This window comes from Mustela nigripes, chromosome 6, assembly GCF_022355385.1.
Source record: "Mustela nigripes isolate SB6536 chromosome 6, MUSNIG.SB6536, whole genome shotgun sequence".
NCBI lineage: Eukaryota > Metazoa > Chordata > Mammalia > Carnivora > Mustelidae > Mustela > Mustela nigripes.
This window is the reverse complement of record NC_081562.1, coordinates 77,446,140-77,465,537: the sequence shown is the minus strand read 5'-3', so window position 1 is coordinate 77,465,537 and position 19,398 is coordinate 77,446,140. Positions and strand designations below refer to the sequence as shown.

General features: G+C 37.9%; 1 protein-coding gene across 2 annotated transcripts in view; it reads right to left on the bottom strand.

Moving 5' to 3' along the window:
- PDZRN4 (PDZ domain containing ring finger 4) overlaps positions 1 to 19,398 on the bottom strand; it is a 349,858-nt gene that overhangs the window by 8,511 nt on the left and 321,949 nt on the right. For both annotated transcript variants that reach the window (XM_059402905.1, XM_059402906.1), the window contains 3 exons: positions 14,031 to 14,129; positions 11,429 to 11,491; positions 4,467 to 4,568 (listed from right to left, as the gene is read on the bottom strand). In XM_059402905.1, the coding sequence (XP_059258888.1) occupies positions 4,467 to 4,568; positions 11,429 to 11,491; positions 14,031 to 14,129 (264 nt within the window). The remainder of the gene's footprint in view (positions 1 to 4,466; positions 4,569 to 11,428; positions 11,492 to 14,030; positions 14,130 to 19,398) is intronic.

The window sequence follows — 19,398 nt, the reverse complement described above, 5'->3', positions numbered from 1 at the left end:
TACTAATAGGGCCATGAGACAATTGGGCTTTTTTCCTTAACAACAACCCCCAATGAGATCGCATACAAAGTGTTCCCCACCCCCAGAACACACTGATGCTACCCTCATCCTGCTTTTTTATCTTTAGGCAGATGGCTTCCAAGTTAACAAGATGGCTGCATGCCACAAACACAGACATTTATTTGATCTGGGGGGAGGAACAGAAAAATTCTAAAATATTCTTCTCAAAAAAAAAAAAAAAAAGGTGAGGCTATGCCATGTCTATTTTGATTCATTTTTCAGGTCGAATTGCTATACACACATACACATACACACACACACACACACACATATATATAGCAATTGCTATATATATGTGTGTGTGTGTGTGTATATATATCTATCTCTGAAACATTGCATCTAAGGGGAGTGGAGCAGTGTGGAGCAGCAGGGTTTTGTTTGTAGGCTCAGGATCCAAGTATTCTGGTGGGAGTCTTACACAAATTAAACTGAATAAATCCTTTCGGCTTCTCAATACAAAGTGAAGTGGGAAACCTTGCTCAAATGATGAGTGTTGACAGTCAATACAGATAATTTGCCTCAAAGTGGATTTCTGGAGTTGGATTACATAAATTAGCTGTCTATGCTGATTAAATTAACTGAATTACGGTCCATGTTCTGTTTTACTCTGTGTTAAAAGAAACAGCAGCTTTCTAATGAGCCGAAATTGACAATATAGTTGACCCTTGAACAACAGGGGTTTGAGCTGTGTGGGTGCACTTACATGTGGATTTTTTTTTTTAATACAGTACAGTACTCTAAATCTCTTTTCTCTTCCTTATGTTTTTCTTTTTCTTTTTTCTTTTTTTTTAAAGATTTTATTTATTTGACAGAGAGAGATCACAGGTAGGTAGAGAGGCTGGCAGAGAGAGAGAGAGAGGGAAGCAGGCTCCCTGCTGAGCAGAGAGCCTGATGTGGGACTCGATCCCAAGACCCTGAGATCATGACCTGAGCCGAAGGCAGCGGCTTAACCCACTGAGCCACCCAGGCGCCCCTTCCTTATGTTTTCCTTAATAACATTTTCTGTTCTCTAGCTTACTAGGCTGTAAGAATAGTATATAATACATGTGACATATACAAATATGTTACTGGAGTGTTTATGTTATTCTTAAGAATTCCAATCAACACTAGGCTATTAGCAGTTATGTTTTGGGGGAGTCAGAAGTTACAGGCCAATTTCTGACTGGGTGGGGGTTTTGGCTCTCTAAATCCCTGCATTGCTCAAGGCTCAGCTGTAGTTTGAGGGATTTTCACTACCCAACAATGGCAAAATGAGCTCTTAAGGGTAAATGAAACTGTAACACTTGAAAAGAAAACAAACTCTGAGAGGACATTAAGTTGCACTGGAAAATGCATTAGCATATATGCTTCATATTCCTTACTATGAAGGTAGTTGTGAGTTTCTTGATAATTATTACAGGCTGCCTAGAATTTAAATTACTCAAATTTGACTGAGGCCAAAGTGCTGACACATTTACTCATCCTCATTTATCTTAATGTAGCCTGAATAACCAAGTTTTACCTCACTGACTTTGATATGCAGATGAACTATGAAAATTAAGCTGACTAAAAATTCAAATTCAGTTTATAATTGTCTAAGTTTTACATCCTCTTTTTTCTTTAAGATTTTATTTATTTATTTGACACAGAAAGAGACTGCATGCAAGCAAGCACAAGCAGGGAGAGCTGCAGAGGGAGAGTGAGAAGTAGGCTCCTGCTGAGCAGGGAGCCTGACTTGGGGCTGGAGCCCAGGACCCTGAGATCATGACCTAAGCTGAAGGCAGAGGCTTAACCCACTGAGCTACCCAGGTGCACCAGTTTTACATTCTTTAATCCCTTGTAAATTTTATGAAGCCCAAAACTCCAGACTCCAAAAGAAATTATGTAGAACTACAAATGTTACTTTTTATAAGCACACCAAGGGATTTTTCTTTAATCAGGTCAAAACAAAATATTTGCTTGCACAGAGCTAGTAAATAATGGAACAGAGTCTTTTGAAATTTAAATGAAGGGGTGGGAAAGATAAGGAGAACAAACTGTAGAAATTAATGATTCCCTATAACTCTTTTCTTATTAGCTAATCCCACAGACCCTTGGGTGTTAGCTATAGTCAGCACACATCTATTTTGACAAGTCTTTTGGCTGGAGGTATACATAGTACAGTGAGTGAATCACCTCCTTTCCCTCTTGTATTTCCCTTTCCACCGAAACAAGCATTCATGGTAGTCAGAGTTTCAGACTCCGCCACAGGCAGACCTTTCCCTGGAGCTGCGCCTGCAGGAAAAGGGGGCTCTCTTTATGAAACTGGGATCTGTCTGCTCAGCAGTGGAACACATGCGCCATTTCAGAGAAAGGAACTATCTGCATTGTCTCTGGAGTATGTTTACAAGTTCTTATGAGAGCCCTCTCTGTCCCAGTGTCCCAAGGGGAAGAGGACAGAATAGCAATATCTTTAATGGTCTAAGGAAGAAAATGAAAGAAAGTTGACAGGGAATGAAAGAAATGAGTTATTTAAAAATATTGCGTGATGTATAAGACTGCCCCCAGCAAATCTGTAGATCATTTTCAAGAATGTAGAGAGTATCTGAAATATTAAGAAAAGAAAAAGCCTAGAAAAAGTGCACAAGAAACTTCCACACTTTCACAAGTAAAATTCATTTGCAAAAAATACCATAATAAGATACATTAAAATTGATAAAAAAAAATATAGGTGATATAAAGGCAAGGTTTTCTTGGATTTTTTTCTTGCCATTTTATAGCATGTACTGCTGAAATTACATTTTAAAAATATGGTGTGAAGATCCATTTTCTTTCTTTCTTTTTCTCGAAATCTGATTTTCTAAATGCAGTTAGCTTTCTTCCAGTGTCATGAGGCTTCTTTAGGATCAAGGGGCTGAAGCAGATCTTGATTTTGACAGGACAAAGTATCCTGCAGTCAGACAGCCATCTTTTCTCAACTGTGGAGAGGAAGTCCTGTTTGGAAATTCATCTTCCAACATTGATTCTGTTAGGTCAGGAGTGTAGTCAGATATTTGAAAATGCCACCAGTTCTACCAAGCATATGTATTCTATTAATGATTAACAGGATCTAGTCTTACATCATGAATTTTGATTCTTTCCACAGTCTGTTATAACCGTTCTGTGGCATAGTTTCAGGAAATGCTTTAATTCTAAATTAATGAGGTTCTCTAGAAGTTACATGGAAAGGGCAAGGGAAACCATATTATGACATTGAAATACCTTTTCTCTAACAGGGAGGACCCCTGAGTTCTCTTCGGTTTACCATGCATTTCACTAACATTATGTTTAGCCCCTTTATTTTGTTCTTTTTCAAGAAAATGGGATCAGTGAGACTAAGTGGTTTGCACAACTTCCACATAATTAGTGAACTTTCATACATTTTCTGTATTGTTACATTCACTCCTAAACAGGCAGTCCAGCCAGGCGTGTAGGCTCTCTCCCACTCCCGAGACCGCAGGTGTATAACTGTACTCTGCCTTGGGCTATAGCAGACTTTATGGGATCCATTTAGAATGGTCAAGGGCATAAAGGGAATATATGCGGAAAGGGTGATCTTTTATAACCACTATATTCAAGTCAGGATTTAGTCTGACACTGAAATACACTTCCTCAATGTGATTTATAGATAGTATGCAGTTACTGAGTTTGAAAAATATCAGATCAATAACCTGGGAGACAAATGGTGATATAAGCAACTTCACTCAAACGACTGACAGATGGAGAGAATGGTGACAACGTGCTGTCCTTTCCGCATTGCGGTGGGTTATAAAAAGCATATAAATAGAAGGACCCATAGCACTTTTCTTCCACCATTACCTTTCCTTTACTTTCATGACATCCCCCACTGTTAAAGATAAAAAACAATTCCTCCAGAAGCTATCCACTTGTTTTTGACTGGACAGATGTTTTTGTCACACTACACTTGGGAAAAATTCCTTCATTATACTTGGAACTACCCATGCTACGTGGGTCACTTTATTTGATAAAGTTCTTCTACAAAGATTTAACTTGATAGTTGGATACGCTAATGCTTCTCTCGTTAGAGAGTCTTTCAAGATACCTTAATATGCCAATTAAGTATTTTTAGATAGAGACCTAAAGCAAGGATCCAGACAGAATTTAGAATCATGTGAAGTGAACCATTTTTCATTTACGAATTCATTCAAATAACTTGCAAGTGGAAGGAGAGCATAATGGTTCCATCTTGTGTACCTTTTTCCTTCCTTCTCCTTTTTTTTTTTTTTTTCTCAAAAAGATAAGTTGATGAGGTTGGTAAGTTAGGAAAGATGACTCTTAAATATGTTTTGCATACTTGGTTATACCAATAGCCATAGTACTGAGTCGATATAGAACAGCAAATAATGGATGCCAAGTTCAGTCTCAAGATTTCTGACGTCCGCTCTGACCTGAATCTCTGGCCTTGCGACGAGCAGCATGATTCTCTTGCACTCATCGCTAGACAGCAACGCCACTGCCTCTTCTCGATTCTGTACATCTTCCCCATTTATCTAGAAAACAAATGGAAGTGGCACATTAGTTTCCATTTCCACAATGCTGCACACAATAAATGGCAAATATCAGCTCATTTGTGGTGAATGTATGGACAATGAAACTCACACAATGGGCTCATCTTCAGCCCCTCCGTGGTAAGTGCCTTCACTCAATTATGCGCTTACAGTAAGAGCCATATCGATCCCTGAAGGATGGCGGACATCAGAGGAAGCAGTTATGTTCATAAATGTCCAACCTGCGCCCTGGCAACATACATCTAGCAACACAATTAACCAGCCCCTGACAGGTGACGTTCATCTTTCTCCGCTCAGAGTAATGGAAGTGTCACTCTGAGATAATAGTGCTGGGGGAAGCAGGACTGGCAATCCCACATCTGAAATCCGTCATCCTGCACGTCTGCTATGAGCCAATTAGAGAGCTGCGGTATTATCTCTCACCAGGCAGGGCTCCCAGGCCACTGCTGATTGCATTTTCATTTAATCATCTCATATTTGTGTGGGTCTGACTCAGTTGCCCCAATCACTCTCGGGATATCTTTCAGGGCTTCACTAATCAAAAGAAAGACAGTTCATCGGTAACGTCCATATCAATACTCCAGTTCTTTCTAAGATTTGTCCATTTCCTCAAACAACAAAACTAATGAAATATCTTATGGCTCATCTCGTAAGTGAACTTAGGTTAAAAAATAAAACACAGAGGAAAAATGGCTTTTTGCAAGAAACCAAGCTTGAGTAAACTTTTGATTAAAAAGACTCTGCTGGAATTTGAAATATAGCTTTTGTCCTTTTTCTAAATTCTACAGACAGAGAAAATAAGGTTTCTGAAGTTTGTATTTCAAGCTACATTTTCATGTTCAAATTATTTAGCTCTGAGTTAACTTCTTTCTTTGGATATTTTATATTTATTTATATTATTGATTGTTCAAATCCACAGGGACGGTGAAGGTTTTGATCATAGTACAGAATCAAAATGTGCAGAAAGAAGTTTCAATTCAAGAGGTCAAGTAATTACGCCTAAAATAAATATTAATTATTTCAATAAATTAAATAGAAAAGGCTGCTATACTGACCAATTTTTTAATAATTAACATCTTTCATTAAGCATTTTTGCTGGAATGGATGAATTAGACTGCTGAGATTTTATTTTATTTTTTTTTCTTGTGGATCTTTGGGATTTTGGCTGATGCACGAGGGCAGATAAAATTATTGAAATAAGCCCAGGTATCTTAACTCTGGACCACAATAAATGATCCTTAATCCTGGACTCTTATCACACATATGGAGCACAAAGAAAGCAGACAATACGTAATAGTCAAAGGGAGGGGGGCAACATACAAACGTGTATTTTCTTACTCTGATCAAATAAGTATTGCCTTTATTTTTCACTTATATATGTAGACAGGAAATTCAGATTTTACAAGTTTCAAGTGCACTTCCTCTTTTGGCAACTCACAATAAAATTAATCAAATTAGAAAACAGAAGCTATGATTCCAAAATGGGAACTAATGACGGGAAAGGGAATTTTGTGGTTTTTCTAAAATATACATCTGAAAAGCTATTTCTATGCTGAATCCAAGGCTTTTTCTCAAATAAAGATAAATTGGCCATGGTGGATTCTACTACACCTCCCCAGTCCCCAGTGAAGTGTACTTTGAAAATAAGGACTTGAAAATGTTTACTTTCTTTGAGCTTTGGGGGCTTATGTCCATTTCATAGTAATTCTTAATAGTATATCTGCAGTGTATCTATTTGTTCATTCATTATGGACCTAATCGTCCATCCTTCCTCCATCACCAGGCATGTTGGATCCTGGGGAGATAGAGTTGGGTGCTCTCAGACAGCTTCTCTTCACCTTTTATGTGCAAAATCTAATGCTCCCTGCTTTTTTCATTCAAGTATATTCATATAAATTCTTCATCTACATTTCACTTACCATTAACCTAAATACTCTTCATTCATGTTTACTTAACGTTATTATTATGTTTCCTATATTAAAATGCAGGTAATATGGGGCGCCTGGGTGGCTCAGTGGGTTAAAAAGCCTCTGCCTTCGGATCAGGTCATGATCTCAGGGTCCTGGGATCAAGCCCCGCATCGGGCTCTCTGCTCAGCGGGGAGCCTGCATCCCCCTCTCTCTGCCTGCCTCTCTGGCTACTTGTGATCTCTGTGAAGTAAATAAATAAAATCTTTGAAAAAAAAAAAAGTGCAGGTAATAGTGCCTTTCTCAGAGTGTTCTTGTAAGGGTTAAATGAGTTAATTTATCTCTAGGGTTTAACCAAGGGCCCAGTATCCAGGAAGAGCTCTGGGTTGGCACATGGTACCGTTGATATTTTTGTTGTTGTTATTTCTTATGACTATGACTACTACTGTAATTATTTATGTTCATATTTTAATCCTCAGTAAAGATTCTTTTCTTCTAAATAAAGCAAATACAGTAAAATTCACGCACAAGAATTAAATCCACGGTAGCAAACATCTTTCTACTTTAAAAGACATCTCTCTCATATATATTTTTAACTCCTAGAGAACCACCAAGAAACAATATGGTGTGTTTGATTTGCAGTCTCCATAGAGTTGGTATTTGTCTCTTTCTGTGAACTCCGCATGACCAGAGCTATGGTCTTCAGTCCCAATGTTATGTCCTTGTTCCTGGAAGGACAGATCCCATGTTATAGAAACACATTTCCAGTCAGAATCCTATGTGAACGTGAAAGGAAATGAATTTGCCACAGAAATCTGGGTTTAAAATGTAATTTATTATTTCTTTTTCAAAATAAAGGCCACTTTAGCCAACTGGCTGGTAGATCCTATTGAACTCAAGACAGTAGTTTGATATCCAGAGTGATAATGGGGCAAGAAATGCAGCCCTGGGTCTCAGCAAAGAATGAAAAGGTCTGAGGAATGGAATCAGATAGAGCTTTCAACCTTCATTTGCTCTTGTTCCTGAAGGATGGCTCATACTGCAGGATTGCTAGTGGGGAAGAGGTTTGCTGTGCCTGAAAACACCAGGCAGACATAAAGGTGAAGGACTCAGAATCACATGGAGGAGATAAATGATAAACCGCATCGCCACGGTTTAATGGAAGGCTTTCATTTTAAGAAAAGAGAGGGAAAGAGAACCAGGAGAAAGGCAACATACAACTTTTGTCGTAAATGAGGGAAAACTGCGCCAGAGAATATGTCTTGTCTCATTTTCTGTGCATGGCCGTATGTAAATATTGATTTCAAAGCAGATATTGCTTTGTCTTAGAAGAGATTTGTGGCATTACAAAGATAAATCACCCAAAATCTCACTTTAGGCCCAATCTCCTGTATGTGCATATGAGTGCATATATACATGTGTGCGTGTGTGCGCACAAATTGTGCTGGACCCTAAAAGCCTAGAAATGGTTTAATATAGCTTTTTTTGCATGAATATGCCATTTTTTTAGGTTTCTTATATTGATGTTCCAGAAGTGGGGGGCAACTAAAATTCTTGGCATCTGACCACCTATGGAATTTATTTGAAAATGCAGGAGCCTAAAGGCAAAAGAGGCATGATGTACTTTAAGTGTGCTTATATTTTAGTGTGGAAGGAAGGTGAATAACATACAGAGATATAGAGGTGGACAGAACAGAAATGGGAGGAAAACAGTTATCTAAAGGGCAGAAAAGAAAAGCATTGGAACAAAAGCTGGGGACAAGCTTATGCATAGGGCAGAGATAGAGAGAGAAAGCTCAGTTGGAATCTTATTGCCCCACTGCTTGAGTTTTTGCAGGGTTTTGTCAGGGAGGGAGTAATCCTTAGGAACATGACCGACTTTTTTGGCAAACATGAGATTAGGTTGCTGACATAGAATACTGTACGCTTACTGTCCCAAGGAGGAAGTGAGGATATAGCCCTCTGATTATGGAGGTATGTGGTCTTTAGTTCTTCCTCTGTGGGGCTCAGAAAAGCCCGTCTTCACTCAGCATTGCAATTTTGTGAGAGGACTTCACCATATGAATTCCTGAGGCTACATCTGATACCACAAGCTTGTGGCAATGGCACAGCACACAGAACTGTCAAGTGCTTGCAGGGAAAAAAGCATGGGAGAGTTAAAACTTGTTCTCATGAAACTGGGTCATGGTTTTTCTTCTGTACAATCCCTACCTTGGGCCAATCTTGCGTGAGTACCTGTGTGTGGGTGGTGTCCCTAGGTGAGGTCATTTAATAGACCCGCGATGTACTACCTTTAGAAAATTTTAGCTACGCCATGAGGACAGGACCATAGGAGTACTCTCCTTAGGTCATCATGAACAGGAAATTAAAACCACAATAGCTCTAAAGAGATTCATTTAAATAAAAGCCAGCCAGGAAACTCCAAGGATAAGAAGTAAATCCTCTCTTTCTCCCCCTCTCATCTCCCTGCGACAGGAGTCATTAATTGTTCATTACAGGGTATCCCATAATCTCCTCATCAGCCATATGGGAGCTATTTGTCTGTGGGTACAATTTTGTCACAGTTTTATTTAATATAATTTCACCATCACCCTTAAGACTCTTTGTTTCCCATGTGTGCAAATAGACTTGAATTCTAGGCTTTTTAATGTGACATGTATTTGTTCATTAAATGTGACATATTTGTCACTGAATATAAAGTAATCAGGCAGACAACAGCATTTTGTCAATCCTGCTGTTGTTTCTTCAGTGAACAACTCCATTAAGGAATGCCTTATTATCCAGCAAATATTTTATCTGAAAACTTTATCTGCCTCTAATATAGCCAAAAATAAGGAAGCCTCAAAACATATAACATGTATATATGACAATACAATCGCTTTACTTCTATCTACCTCTACTCATAGAATGAATAGATGCAATTTTAACGACTGTATTTGTAGATCTAGCTTATGAGAAAGTGGTTAGCTGGAAATCAGCAAAGGACCCAGGGAGGTTGCTGGAGAAGGTGTCATATGTGGAGAGTAGATGCTGAGAGAAGACGTGACTGCTGGAAGCAGCAAGAGAAAAATGACCAAAAAAATATATATATATATGTAACACATTAGAAAATGTGGCCAACCATGATGATTTCATATTGTGGCACAAAGTCTTCCAGATGTTTTAATGATTGAGTATTTATTGTTATTATAGCATCCTATAATGATTGCTGGGCACAATATGACCTTGAGCATCATGAGAAGATTATATTCTTTTCAATTGAGTATATTCAACTGTAGATGTTAACAAGGTGAACGATACATTTATAATTGTTTCCAAGTCAAAATAATAATGATAAAATATGTTTGAAGCTTTCTTTATCTAGATGGTACACAAAAATGGTACCCTTGTTTTTTAATGAGGCTACATCAGTAAAGCTTTACTGCAGATTGTATTCATTTATCCTATCACTCTGTCCGTTGAATACCTGTTTCATTCATTCATGATTGAGAAAAACACTGAAAACCTGGTAGCAAACAAGACTATGCCTTGGTTTCCTGATTCACTTTCTCTTGCCCTGATAGAGCCTGTGACATAGTCCATTCTGTTTAACTATAGGTCACCACTTAAGGAACTATAGGAATACAAGTTATATTCTTGAAGTTTTCTAAAAATTAGTAGGGCCATGAATGACCACAAATCAAACTTTTATTCCTTCCTAACTGGAGTCTTAGGAGCTGTTCCTTGATGAAAAACGAGTTCTGCAGCATCTAGCTAGAGAGGAGCAAGGGTATGCAGTAGAGGTGTGAATCAGTGAGTGGAGCCCTGAAGAAAGGGAAGAGGAGAAGGCTGGGCAGGATAACGCAGGGTCCCAGGCAGTGCACCACGCGTGGCCATGACAGCGCCCCCTGCATTGTCTTCTCTGTGTGGGCAGCTGTCTTTCTAATTGCACCGGGAGTGCCCCAATCCCAGGATGGCATCTCGTCTGTTTTCGAAGTCCTGGTTCTAGGCAGAGTGTTGAATCTATTGTTAAAATGCAAAGCAACATTCGTCAAACATTCACATCTAGGAAGGAGAAGTGGGAGCTGTAGGTTCATCATACGGTCTAAAAGTTATGCAGAGTGTTTACATGGTTGATAACTTCTTCAGTTTTTCTTGTGAGTCATCTTCTCAGCTTTGTAGTTGTATGATCAGCAGTAAACTCAGCCTCGGCTCTAAATTTGGGTTAATCTGGACACACAAGTTGGGGAGCTGTGTGTCTTTCTGCAGCACTCTGTATGGGAAAGGACTCAGAGGAGAGAGAGAGGGTCGAGGCGGTATAGGAGACAAACTTTGGCATTCAAAGTCATTTCTAATTTGGCCTGGAATTCTTTCCAGCTCCACAATCCCCCTTATGTTCCATTTATCATCTTGCTCATTAAACTGAAATTTTGTCAATCTCTACATTTTCACATAAATCAAATTTCTTCAGACTTCTAGACTTTCAGGTCCTCATAGAACACAGGAATCTATGTTTCCCTAATTTATTCTGGAAAAGGCAGCAGAAACTGGTGGTGGTGTTGCTCTTACTACTAGAAGTTAATGTTTGTTACTTACATTGCAGTGTGCTAAGCCCTCCAGAGGTATACTCACATTTAACCTTTGCAACAATATGTCTTATTATTACCATTTTTTAAGATGAGGAAACTGGTTTAGGATGAGGAGTAAAGTAAGAGGTGGAGCTGGGAGGTGAAGCCGAGTAATCCAAGTCCAGAGATTATATCTTAATTACTAATTATTAGCCAATAATTCTTAATAAATAGTATCATCTTTACTTAAAATTTTTTTAAACAATAGCTGTTTGTTTTGTGGATGCCATTATCTAGAAAAGACAAATTGTTTTCTCTAACATTTTATAAAAAACTAAATAAAATTGAAACTATTGAACAAATGGTAGGAAATAACCATGTCACATACTTGCAAAATTCGATCTCCTTCTCGAATTCGGCCGTCTTTGGCAGCAATGCTATTCGGATCTACCTGTAATGGAGAAAACACACATCTTCAACTGGCTATGCAATACTCCCCCAGGAACTTAAAAATATCACTTAAAAAATATTTTTAGTAACCTGGTTAAAAATTCTCTACTGATTTATAGAAGGCATGCCAAAGTTTTCTGTTAAAAATCACTGATTCAAAAAAATGTAAGTGGACTATTTTAGATTAATAATAAAAAAGTTAGAGAGAACTACAGCAGAATTTAATTTGAAAATGATTTTTCTCTCTCTCCCTCCCTTTTTCTCTTCTCTTTCTTTCATTCTTTTTGCTCTTTTCTTCTTCTTCTTCTTCTTTTTTTTTTAAACATCTGGTTCACTCATTTCTGTATCCAAACTGTCAGACATGGTCCTCAGCTGACACGATCTTCCAGCAGATGTTAATTCTAGGATTCTCTGAACCCAGGAAATTTTCTTTCTACTAGGGTGATCTTTAAATTCTGGTTTAGCTGTTTTAGAAAAGCTGAGAGCTATACTGTAAGTCCATTTTATTAAAGAAATTTCTGTCTCATGAACACATTAATTTATAAAGAGATTTATAATTGATGTTGCTTAAAAAATCTTAAAAAAGTGTTACCTATGTTGATCACTACTAGATTCTAAATTATAGGGTGATGTGTATTAACTATAAATTATTTTAGAACAAATAGAGATGTAAGCCTTCATTAGGGGTTTACCAACATTTTAATGGGCCAAACTTGAGTGATGACTTACAGTTTACTTGGGGCAGATCTTTCTATCATATTTTGAATGATGGCACTAAGCCGTTTATTTAAGATTACTTGATCAAGTCTCTAATTTAAGCCAAGTATTTCAAGTGTAGCATGAGTTTGATTCATCCTATCCAGATGTTACGTATTACTTTCTTATTAGGTGGTGCCACCTAATAAGTGAATTTTAAGTGATCGATCAAGAATGAACAAAGACACTATTATTACATGTAAGAAGCATAAGGAAAATATCCCTTCCAAGTACATATATTCAGTTCCTGTGGCTTCTTTATTGTTCCTACAAAGTTAAGCTCCAAAGCGGGCATATTTAAATGGTAAATAGAGACTTACTAGAGGAATAGAAGTATGATTAATCAACTGTATCCTACTGAGAAGCTATTCACAATCTAAAACTTTGCCTACAGAACTGTGGTCAAACTAAGGCCAAACTTTGACATTTGTATCTCTGTGCTTATTACAGAAGAAAATTCTTCACCTACTTCCTCACCATATTTGGAGGGATGACCATAGCTGTCCATTTAAAAGAGGTGTATAAGTGAATCATTCTCTGGAGTTTTTTTCAATGCAAGATCCAGACAGTAAATTCTTTGGTAAAGTAATAAATAGTAACTAAAAAGTAACATTTACGTTTATAGAGCTGGGTAATTTTCTAAGTGCACTGATTACATTATTTTTCCATATTCTAAACACCTCTATAGAAGCAATGAGATAACATTGTTGTACCAAGTTTCTAGTCAAGGAAGCTGAAGCTCAGTGAGACAAGATCATGGCCAAGAACATATGGAGCAGCATGGGACATAAATTAGTACCTAGTTTGTCTAACTTCTTTTTCACACATACATTTATATGTACACACACACATTATGTGTGTGTGTGTGTAGATATATATAGAAAGGAGATAGGCAATACTCACACATCTATGTGTTGGTATATATTTATATAATTTTCAGTCATATGTACATATAATTAAAATAAATTATACCTTACTATTTCTTACAAAACGATTCTTTAGTGAGTCTTAAAAAATCAACTATAATAATAAATTCTTTTTTTTTAAAGATATTTTAATTTATTTGACAGACAGAAATCACAAGGAAGCAGAGAGGCAGGCAGAGAGAGAGGAGGAAGCAGGCTCCCCGCTGAGCAGAGAGCCCAATGCTGGGCTCGATCCCAGGACCCTGGGATCATGACCTGAGCCGAAGGCAGAGGCTTTAACCCACTGAGCCACCCAGGCACCCCTATAATAATAAATTCTGCTTCACATTTTTTTCAAAGTCATTAACACTAAGAGAGTGTCACGTACACGTACTTCACTTTCTGACATTGATTATAGGGTTGAAAAAAAAACCTCACAGATACATTCTGTGGATAGTCAAAGGTATCAATCCTGCCAGCAGAGTAAAATATGTAATATTTGTGATATTAGGTCTAAAACAATTAGTCAATGCTCTTGTTAAAGCACTGATAAAAGGAATGGAAGGATGAATGTTTGCTCATCAGAAACTTTGCTTGACTTCCTGCATACTTAGGGGAATTGATTCAAATTTAGACAATGCTCCGATTTTTGCAGTTTTCCTTACTGGGATGCTGTGGTGAAAGCATCCCCATTAAACAAGCTGATAATAATTACATTACTTGGGCAACATAATTTACTTTCCTAATTGAAAGTGACAAGTACTGGAACATGGCCAATTCTTCACATCCAAGCCTCCCAAGGATTTTCTCATCGTGAGTCATTTGACTCCATTACTCGCAGTCTCCCTCCCCCTATCTCCCCTCCTCGGCATTTCTTACCTCGCTGACATAAATGCCCGTGTCTTCTTCATCATCCGTTCGGTAACAGACTGTCAGGCCCAGCTTCTCTTGACTGCTAACACGACACAGCTCGACCTCCTGAGAGAAAAACACACACAGAACGACATTTATCTCAGAAACAAATCCCACAGCAGAATGGAGAACTCACTGATACTCCCTGGGTTGCTTTGGGAGGTTTTCATAATTACTGCCCAACATTTGAATTAATTTATGTTACCAAAATCATCCAAATGTACCTTCAATGTATATTTCTGTATACTCAAGCCAATGTTTCAAATTTTCATTGTACAGGTGGAAAAGTGCAATTTTGGGGGTATCAAATCATAAACTTAAGGCTTAAAAATTGTACAGTGAAGTATAAAATATGCATCAATCAGTAAGATATTTGAGACTTCAAAGTAGGTAGAAAAATGTTCATAAAAATACTGAGAGTTACTGTGGATTTTATTTGTATTTTAATAAAACAAAACACTTCAAATTAAAAAAGACTACATTGGGCTCCGTGTCAATCCTTCTTTGGAGTTCTATACTATATGGTAATCAGCAAGTGTTTTGTGTAGTTCAGGCCAAGGCTTTCTATTATTTTGTAGAAGGTCTAACCCTTGGAATGAAATGGGTTCATCCAGGCTGAAGGGAGAGACATCAACAGTCATATGAGCAGAAGCAATGATTCAAAATGTAGCAGTAAATGAACATGGAAACACATTTACTGAAACACATGGCTAAGGGGCTTGAAATGTCACTCCTTAGGTAATGTATATTGAATCTATTTCCTGATTTATGTTCAGTAAAATAATAATAAATTTCAGTGTATTTCATTTTTATATAATGAAATAGACTTGTACTACTTTCAGAAACAGATGACTTTAGGACAAATCGCATAATTCCCAGCACTAAAAGATAAATTAGTGTTCTCATCATGGAGAACTTGCTCCTATTGGATGAAGAATATAAGGTCCTTTGATAAATAATCAGATGAGATAAAAAAAAAAAAGAAAATGGAAATGGAAAGAGAAGTCTGCATGAGGGTTCTGGAACTCGGGCTCTGTGGGAGTTGCAAATTTGTCTGTCTTGCTTAGTGCTCTTTCTCCAGGTCCCAGAACAGGGAAAGGCACAGTGTGGGCACTCAGCAAATCCGGGCTGAAGGGTGGCTGCTTTTATTTCAAATCTTTCCTGGTGTTTATAACTTTCTGCAAAACAATAATTAAGCAGTCTTTCCTCTTTAATGGGAGACAGATTTCGTGTGTATGTGTGTTTATACATGCACATGTGAATGAAAAGAAGATTAGGAAGTTTGATTATAATAAGCATCCATTTAACCATGTACTAACTGAAATAGTTACCAGGACTAAATAAAAAAAAAAAAAACTCACTTAACTTCAGACAAGGGGATATTTTCTAGAATACTCTGTTGTGTTTGAAGAAGGATCCTCCCTTTCAATTTTGTATCTTAGGGCAGGCCTTGTCATTGGAAAATAACCATTTATTTTAATGACATGCTATAAACCATAGGTAAATCCTTAGCAAGGGTAGATTATTACAAGCTTTAGTGACCAATAATTTCATAGCTGATAGCAAACAAAACAACATTAGGTCCTCTGTCCTGAGATATGTACTGTAAATTGGCGAACTCCATGAAGCTATGAAGAATGACTTTGTAACTGGTTGGCAAAGATTCTCTAAATTCCACCACAGTGGTTAAAAAGGGCATGCTAAACAGTAAGGGGAAAAAGGAGAAAAGTCCTTTCACCTTGAGGAAGAATAGGAAACAGTGGTGTGATCTGGCACCGGAAGTAAAAAAAAGTACATACCCAGCAAGAATATTCTCAAAACTGGCAATCATTAATGCCTCCAGAGGGGGGAAAAGACTTGACTGAAACTGTTACATTAGGAAGAAATTGCAGCAACAAAAGAGCTTCAATTACAGCAATGCACTATACAGTTAAGGAGGAGAGAAGCTTATGATTCCTAAGAGGCCTACAAGGAAACCTAAACACTCCATAAAGAACTGAGATTGGGACCTTTAAATTAAAGCAAATGAGGAGCTGTAGTCAAAGCTGTGCCCTGACTTTCAGCATCCTTCTGATAGCAGGGCAGAAAGTCCCTGTGCAGCAGGAAGACACTTCCAGAGGGAGTCTTGCTTTTTAAGTGTTTTCTCGACATTCTCAAGGCTGCAGTATGGTTCTGGGTTTGTTTAGGAGACGCATGCTGAAATATTCTGCAATAAAATGGAACCAGTCTGTGAAGACAGAGAGGGCAGAACCCACCCATAAGGCTTCAATACTGCAAATCAAAGCACCAACTCGAGAATCGCAACAGAAAGACAAAGATCCTGAGGTCAACGTAATTTTTTCAATATTATCATCCTACTGGACCTCAGCAAAACTGTAGAATAGGTCTCAAAGTTATCTATGACATCTTTGCTTTTAATATCCTACATTTAAGACACTCAACACCCTCATATTTCCTTCTAACTGTCTGGAGTTGCTAGAGATCTGCCTGTCTAGGCAGCCAGTGGATTTCAGGTTTGTCATCTTACCTATCTCCTAGCAAAGTGGGGCATTCAATGGTACCTTCTATTTCCTCACACAAGTAGCTCTTAGTACATAAAGAAAAGTGATGAATATTTCTTAAAGAGATCATCATTAGTAATTTTTTTTTAGGTTTATAATTTTACTTCCAATACAGTTAACATACAGTATTCTATTAGTTTCGGGTGTACAACACAGTAACCCTACACTTCTGTACAGCACTCAGTGCTCATGCTGGTAAGTGTCTTCTTAATCCCCATCACCTATGACACCCACCCCTCCCCCTTACCTCCCCTTCCATAACCATCTGTTCATTTTTTATAGTTAAGAGTCTGACAAACCATGAGACACTGTGGACTCTGAGAAACAAACTGAGGGTTTTGGAGGGGAGGGGTTTGGGGGGTTGGGTGAGCCTGGTGGTGGGTATTATGGAGGACATGTACTGCATGGAGCACTGGATGGATGTGGTGCATAAACAATGAATTTTGGAACACTGAAAAGAAATAAAATAAAATAAAATAAAATAAAATAAAATAAAATGGAAAAAGGGAGTCCGTTTCTCAGATTAATAATTATTTTAAATATTTCCCACTTAGGGTTTGGTTCATATTAATAAAGACTAAAAATATAAAGCCTTAACTCACAGGACCAAACTTGAGGTGGTAGGATTTCAGGCTCTGAGGAAGACTTGAGTACGATTTCCTGGATCCCACAAACCACCCAATACTAGTGCCAAGTGTGGATCTGTCATTCTTTCTTCGGTTGAGAATGTTTTAGACACTGAATATTTCACATTAGTATACAGAAGCACACATTTTAGAATCAAAGTTCCTTTAATTCTATGATAAAATAACTTCTAAGCATCTACCTGTAGAGCACTTTGTTTGTATGAGGCAAAGGTGGCTTTGTAAAGCCTGATTATCTGAAAGAAAGTCTCTAGTACAGGTTTAATTTAGTATTCCTTTCACAAAGCACACAAGCCTCTGACTTCTGAAGAAACAACCTCCTGGTAATAGAGAATGTTTTCCCTAACAACTTTCATACCTTTCCCTCTGTCACTAGGAAGCTGTTTGATGAAAAACATAAAAGTGAAATGTTACCTCTGCACATTTTCTCCACAGAGACAATTCACAAGTGTATACGAATCAAAGCCAAGCATGCACGATGGCGCCACTAACCATCCTTAAGTCATCTGTGGCTGGACTGAAAGAAGCACTTCATATACCTGGTAAGATTATCTTCGTTTGGTTTAAATGTGCGTTAAGATGCTATGTTCTGGGAACATGAAAAGTCCCTTTAAAAAATAAAATCATAGTGCCTAATCTTGTGAGAAATTGGCTGCATGGAGATTGAGGGTGGAGGAGAGGATTAAAGTTAGTTAGTAACTAACTAACTTTAGTAAGTTGGTAACTTTAGTAACTCACTTCCTGTGAAACATCTTTCCAGTCATAGAAAGAATGGGATCTATCCATAAGTCAGTTGCCCTACAGTACTGTGAAATTTTTATATATTTTATGATTCGGTCTAAGGAAGAACAGGGAGTTTAAAAAGAAAAAAAAAAAACAACAACTTTTGCTTTCTAGATAGGACTCTGTTGCTAGAGGAAGAACTTAGGCTTAAAAGTATCTACAATGGCTTTTTAGGCAAATTGTTTCCAAACCCTAGAGAGCTCAGAGACCCAGGCTTGAAGAGAAAATTCAGAGGCAGACAGTACCACGAACGTCTGAAGATAACCGAGGGCCAGACAGGATGGTCACCGATGTCAACTGACAATCATGGGAGACAGGGGTCTCTTGTGTCCATATCATCCTTTTCTTTTATTTGTGTTCCTGATTTACATTAATCAGACGGCAGATGCACTACTATACAAGCTTAGTATTAATCATATATCACTGTCTTACATTTTGTAATGTTGATTAGTAACTATCAGAATGCCATGCTCAGTTGTTCTAACAAAACATTTATTAAAAAAAAAAAAAGAATTAGTGGGAAGTACAAAAACTTTAACTCCCACAACTAAGGGAAGCTAGATAGTCAACTGTGAAAACATTGCTTCAATATCATTATTTCCTCAATAATGAAAACCAGGAATAATACTTAGTAAGCAATAAATAACAAAATCCCGGAATACCCCCATCACTAGGACAGCATCAGGCTCACACGCTCCCATCTCCAAATACCCATAAAAAGCTGCTGCACCTTGTAACTAAATCATGTTGCTGTAGAGACAGTAAGGTAAAAGCGAGAGCAGATGGTCCTGTCTTTCCACTAACCTCCTTAACCTTAGTTCCTTACTTGACTACTTTTTCTTTCTTAATGATATTGTTGTGGAATGCAGGCAGCTTTTTTTTTTTTTTTTAAGCTTTTATTTATTTATTTGAGAAAAAGACAATGAGAGAGAGCATGGGCGAGGAGAAGGTCAGAGAGAGAAGCAGACTCCCGGTGGACCTGGGAGCCTGATGCGGGGCTTGATCCGGGACTTCTGGGATCATGACCTGAGCCGAAGGCAGCCGTCCAACCAACTGAGCCACCCAGGCGTCCTGCATGCAGCTTTTAATACCTCAGTTTTCTCCTGTTAGGAACTCCCTAGATTCTTTAGGAACTAAAGAATTCACATTTTTCTATGCTTAGGTTGCCTGCTTCTCACTGTAGGTTACAAATCACCTTAGGAAGTCCTAAATTACCCACTGTGAATGGATTTTATACATTAACAAAGAAATACTAATTTTGTGTGTATTGTTATTCGGGGGAGGGTAGATTCACATTGCCCCTGATCAGTAGTCAATGTCATCAATTCTGGACCAGGAAGAGAAATA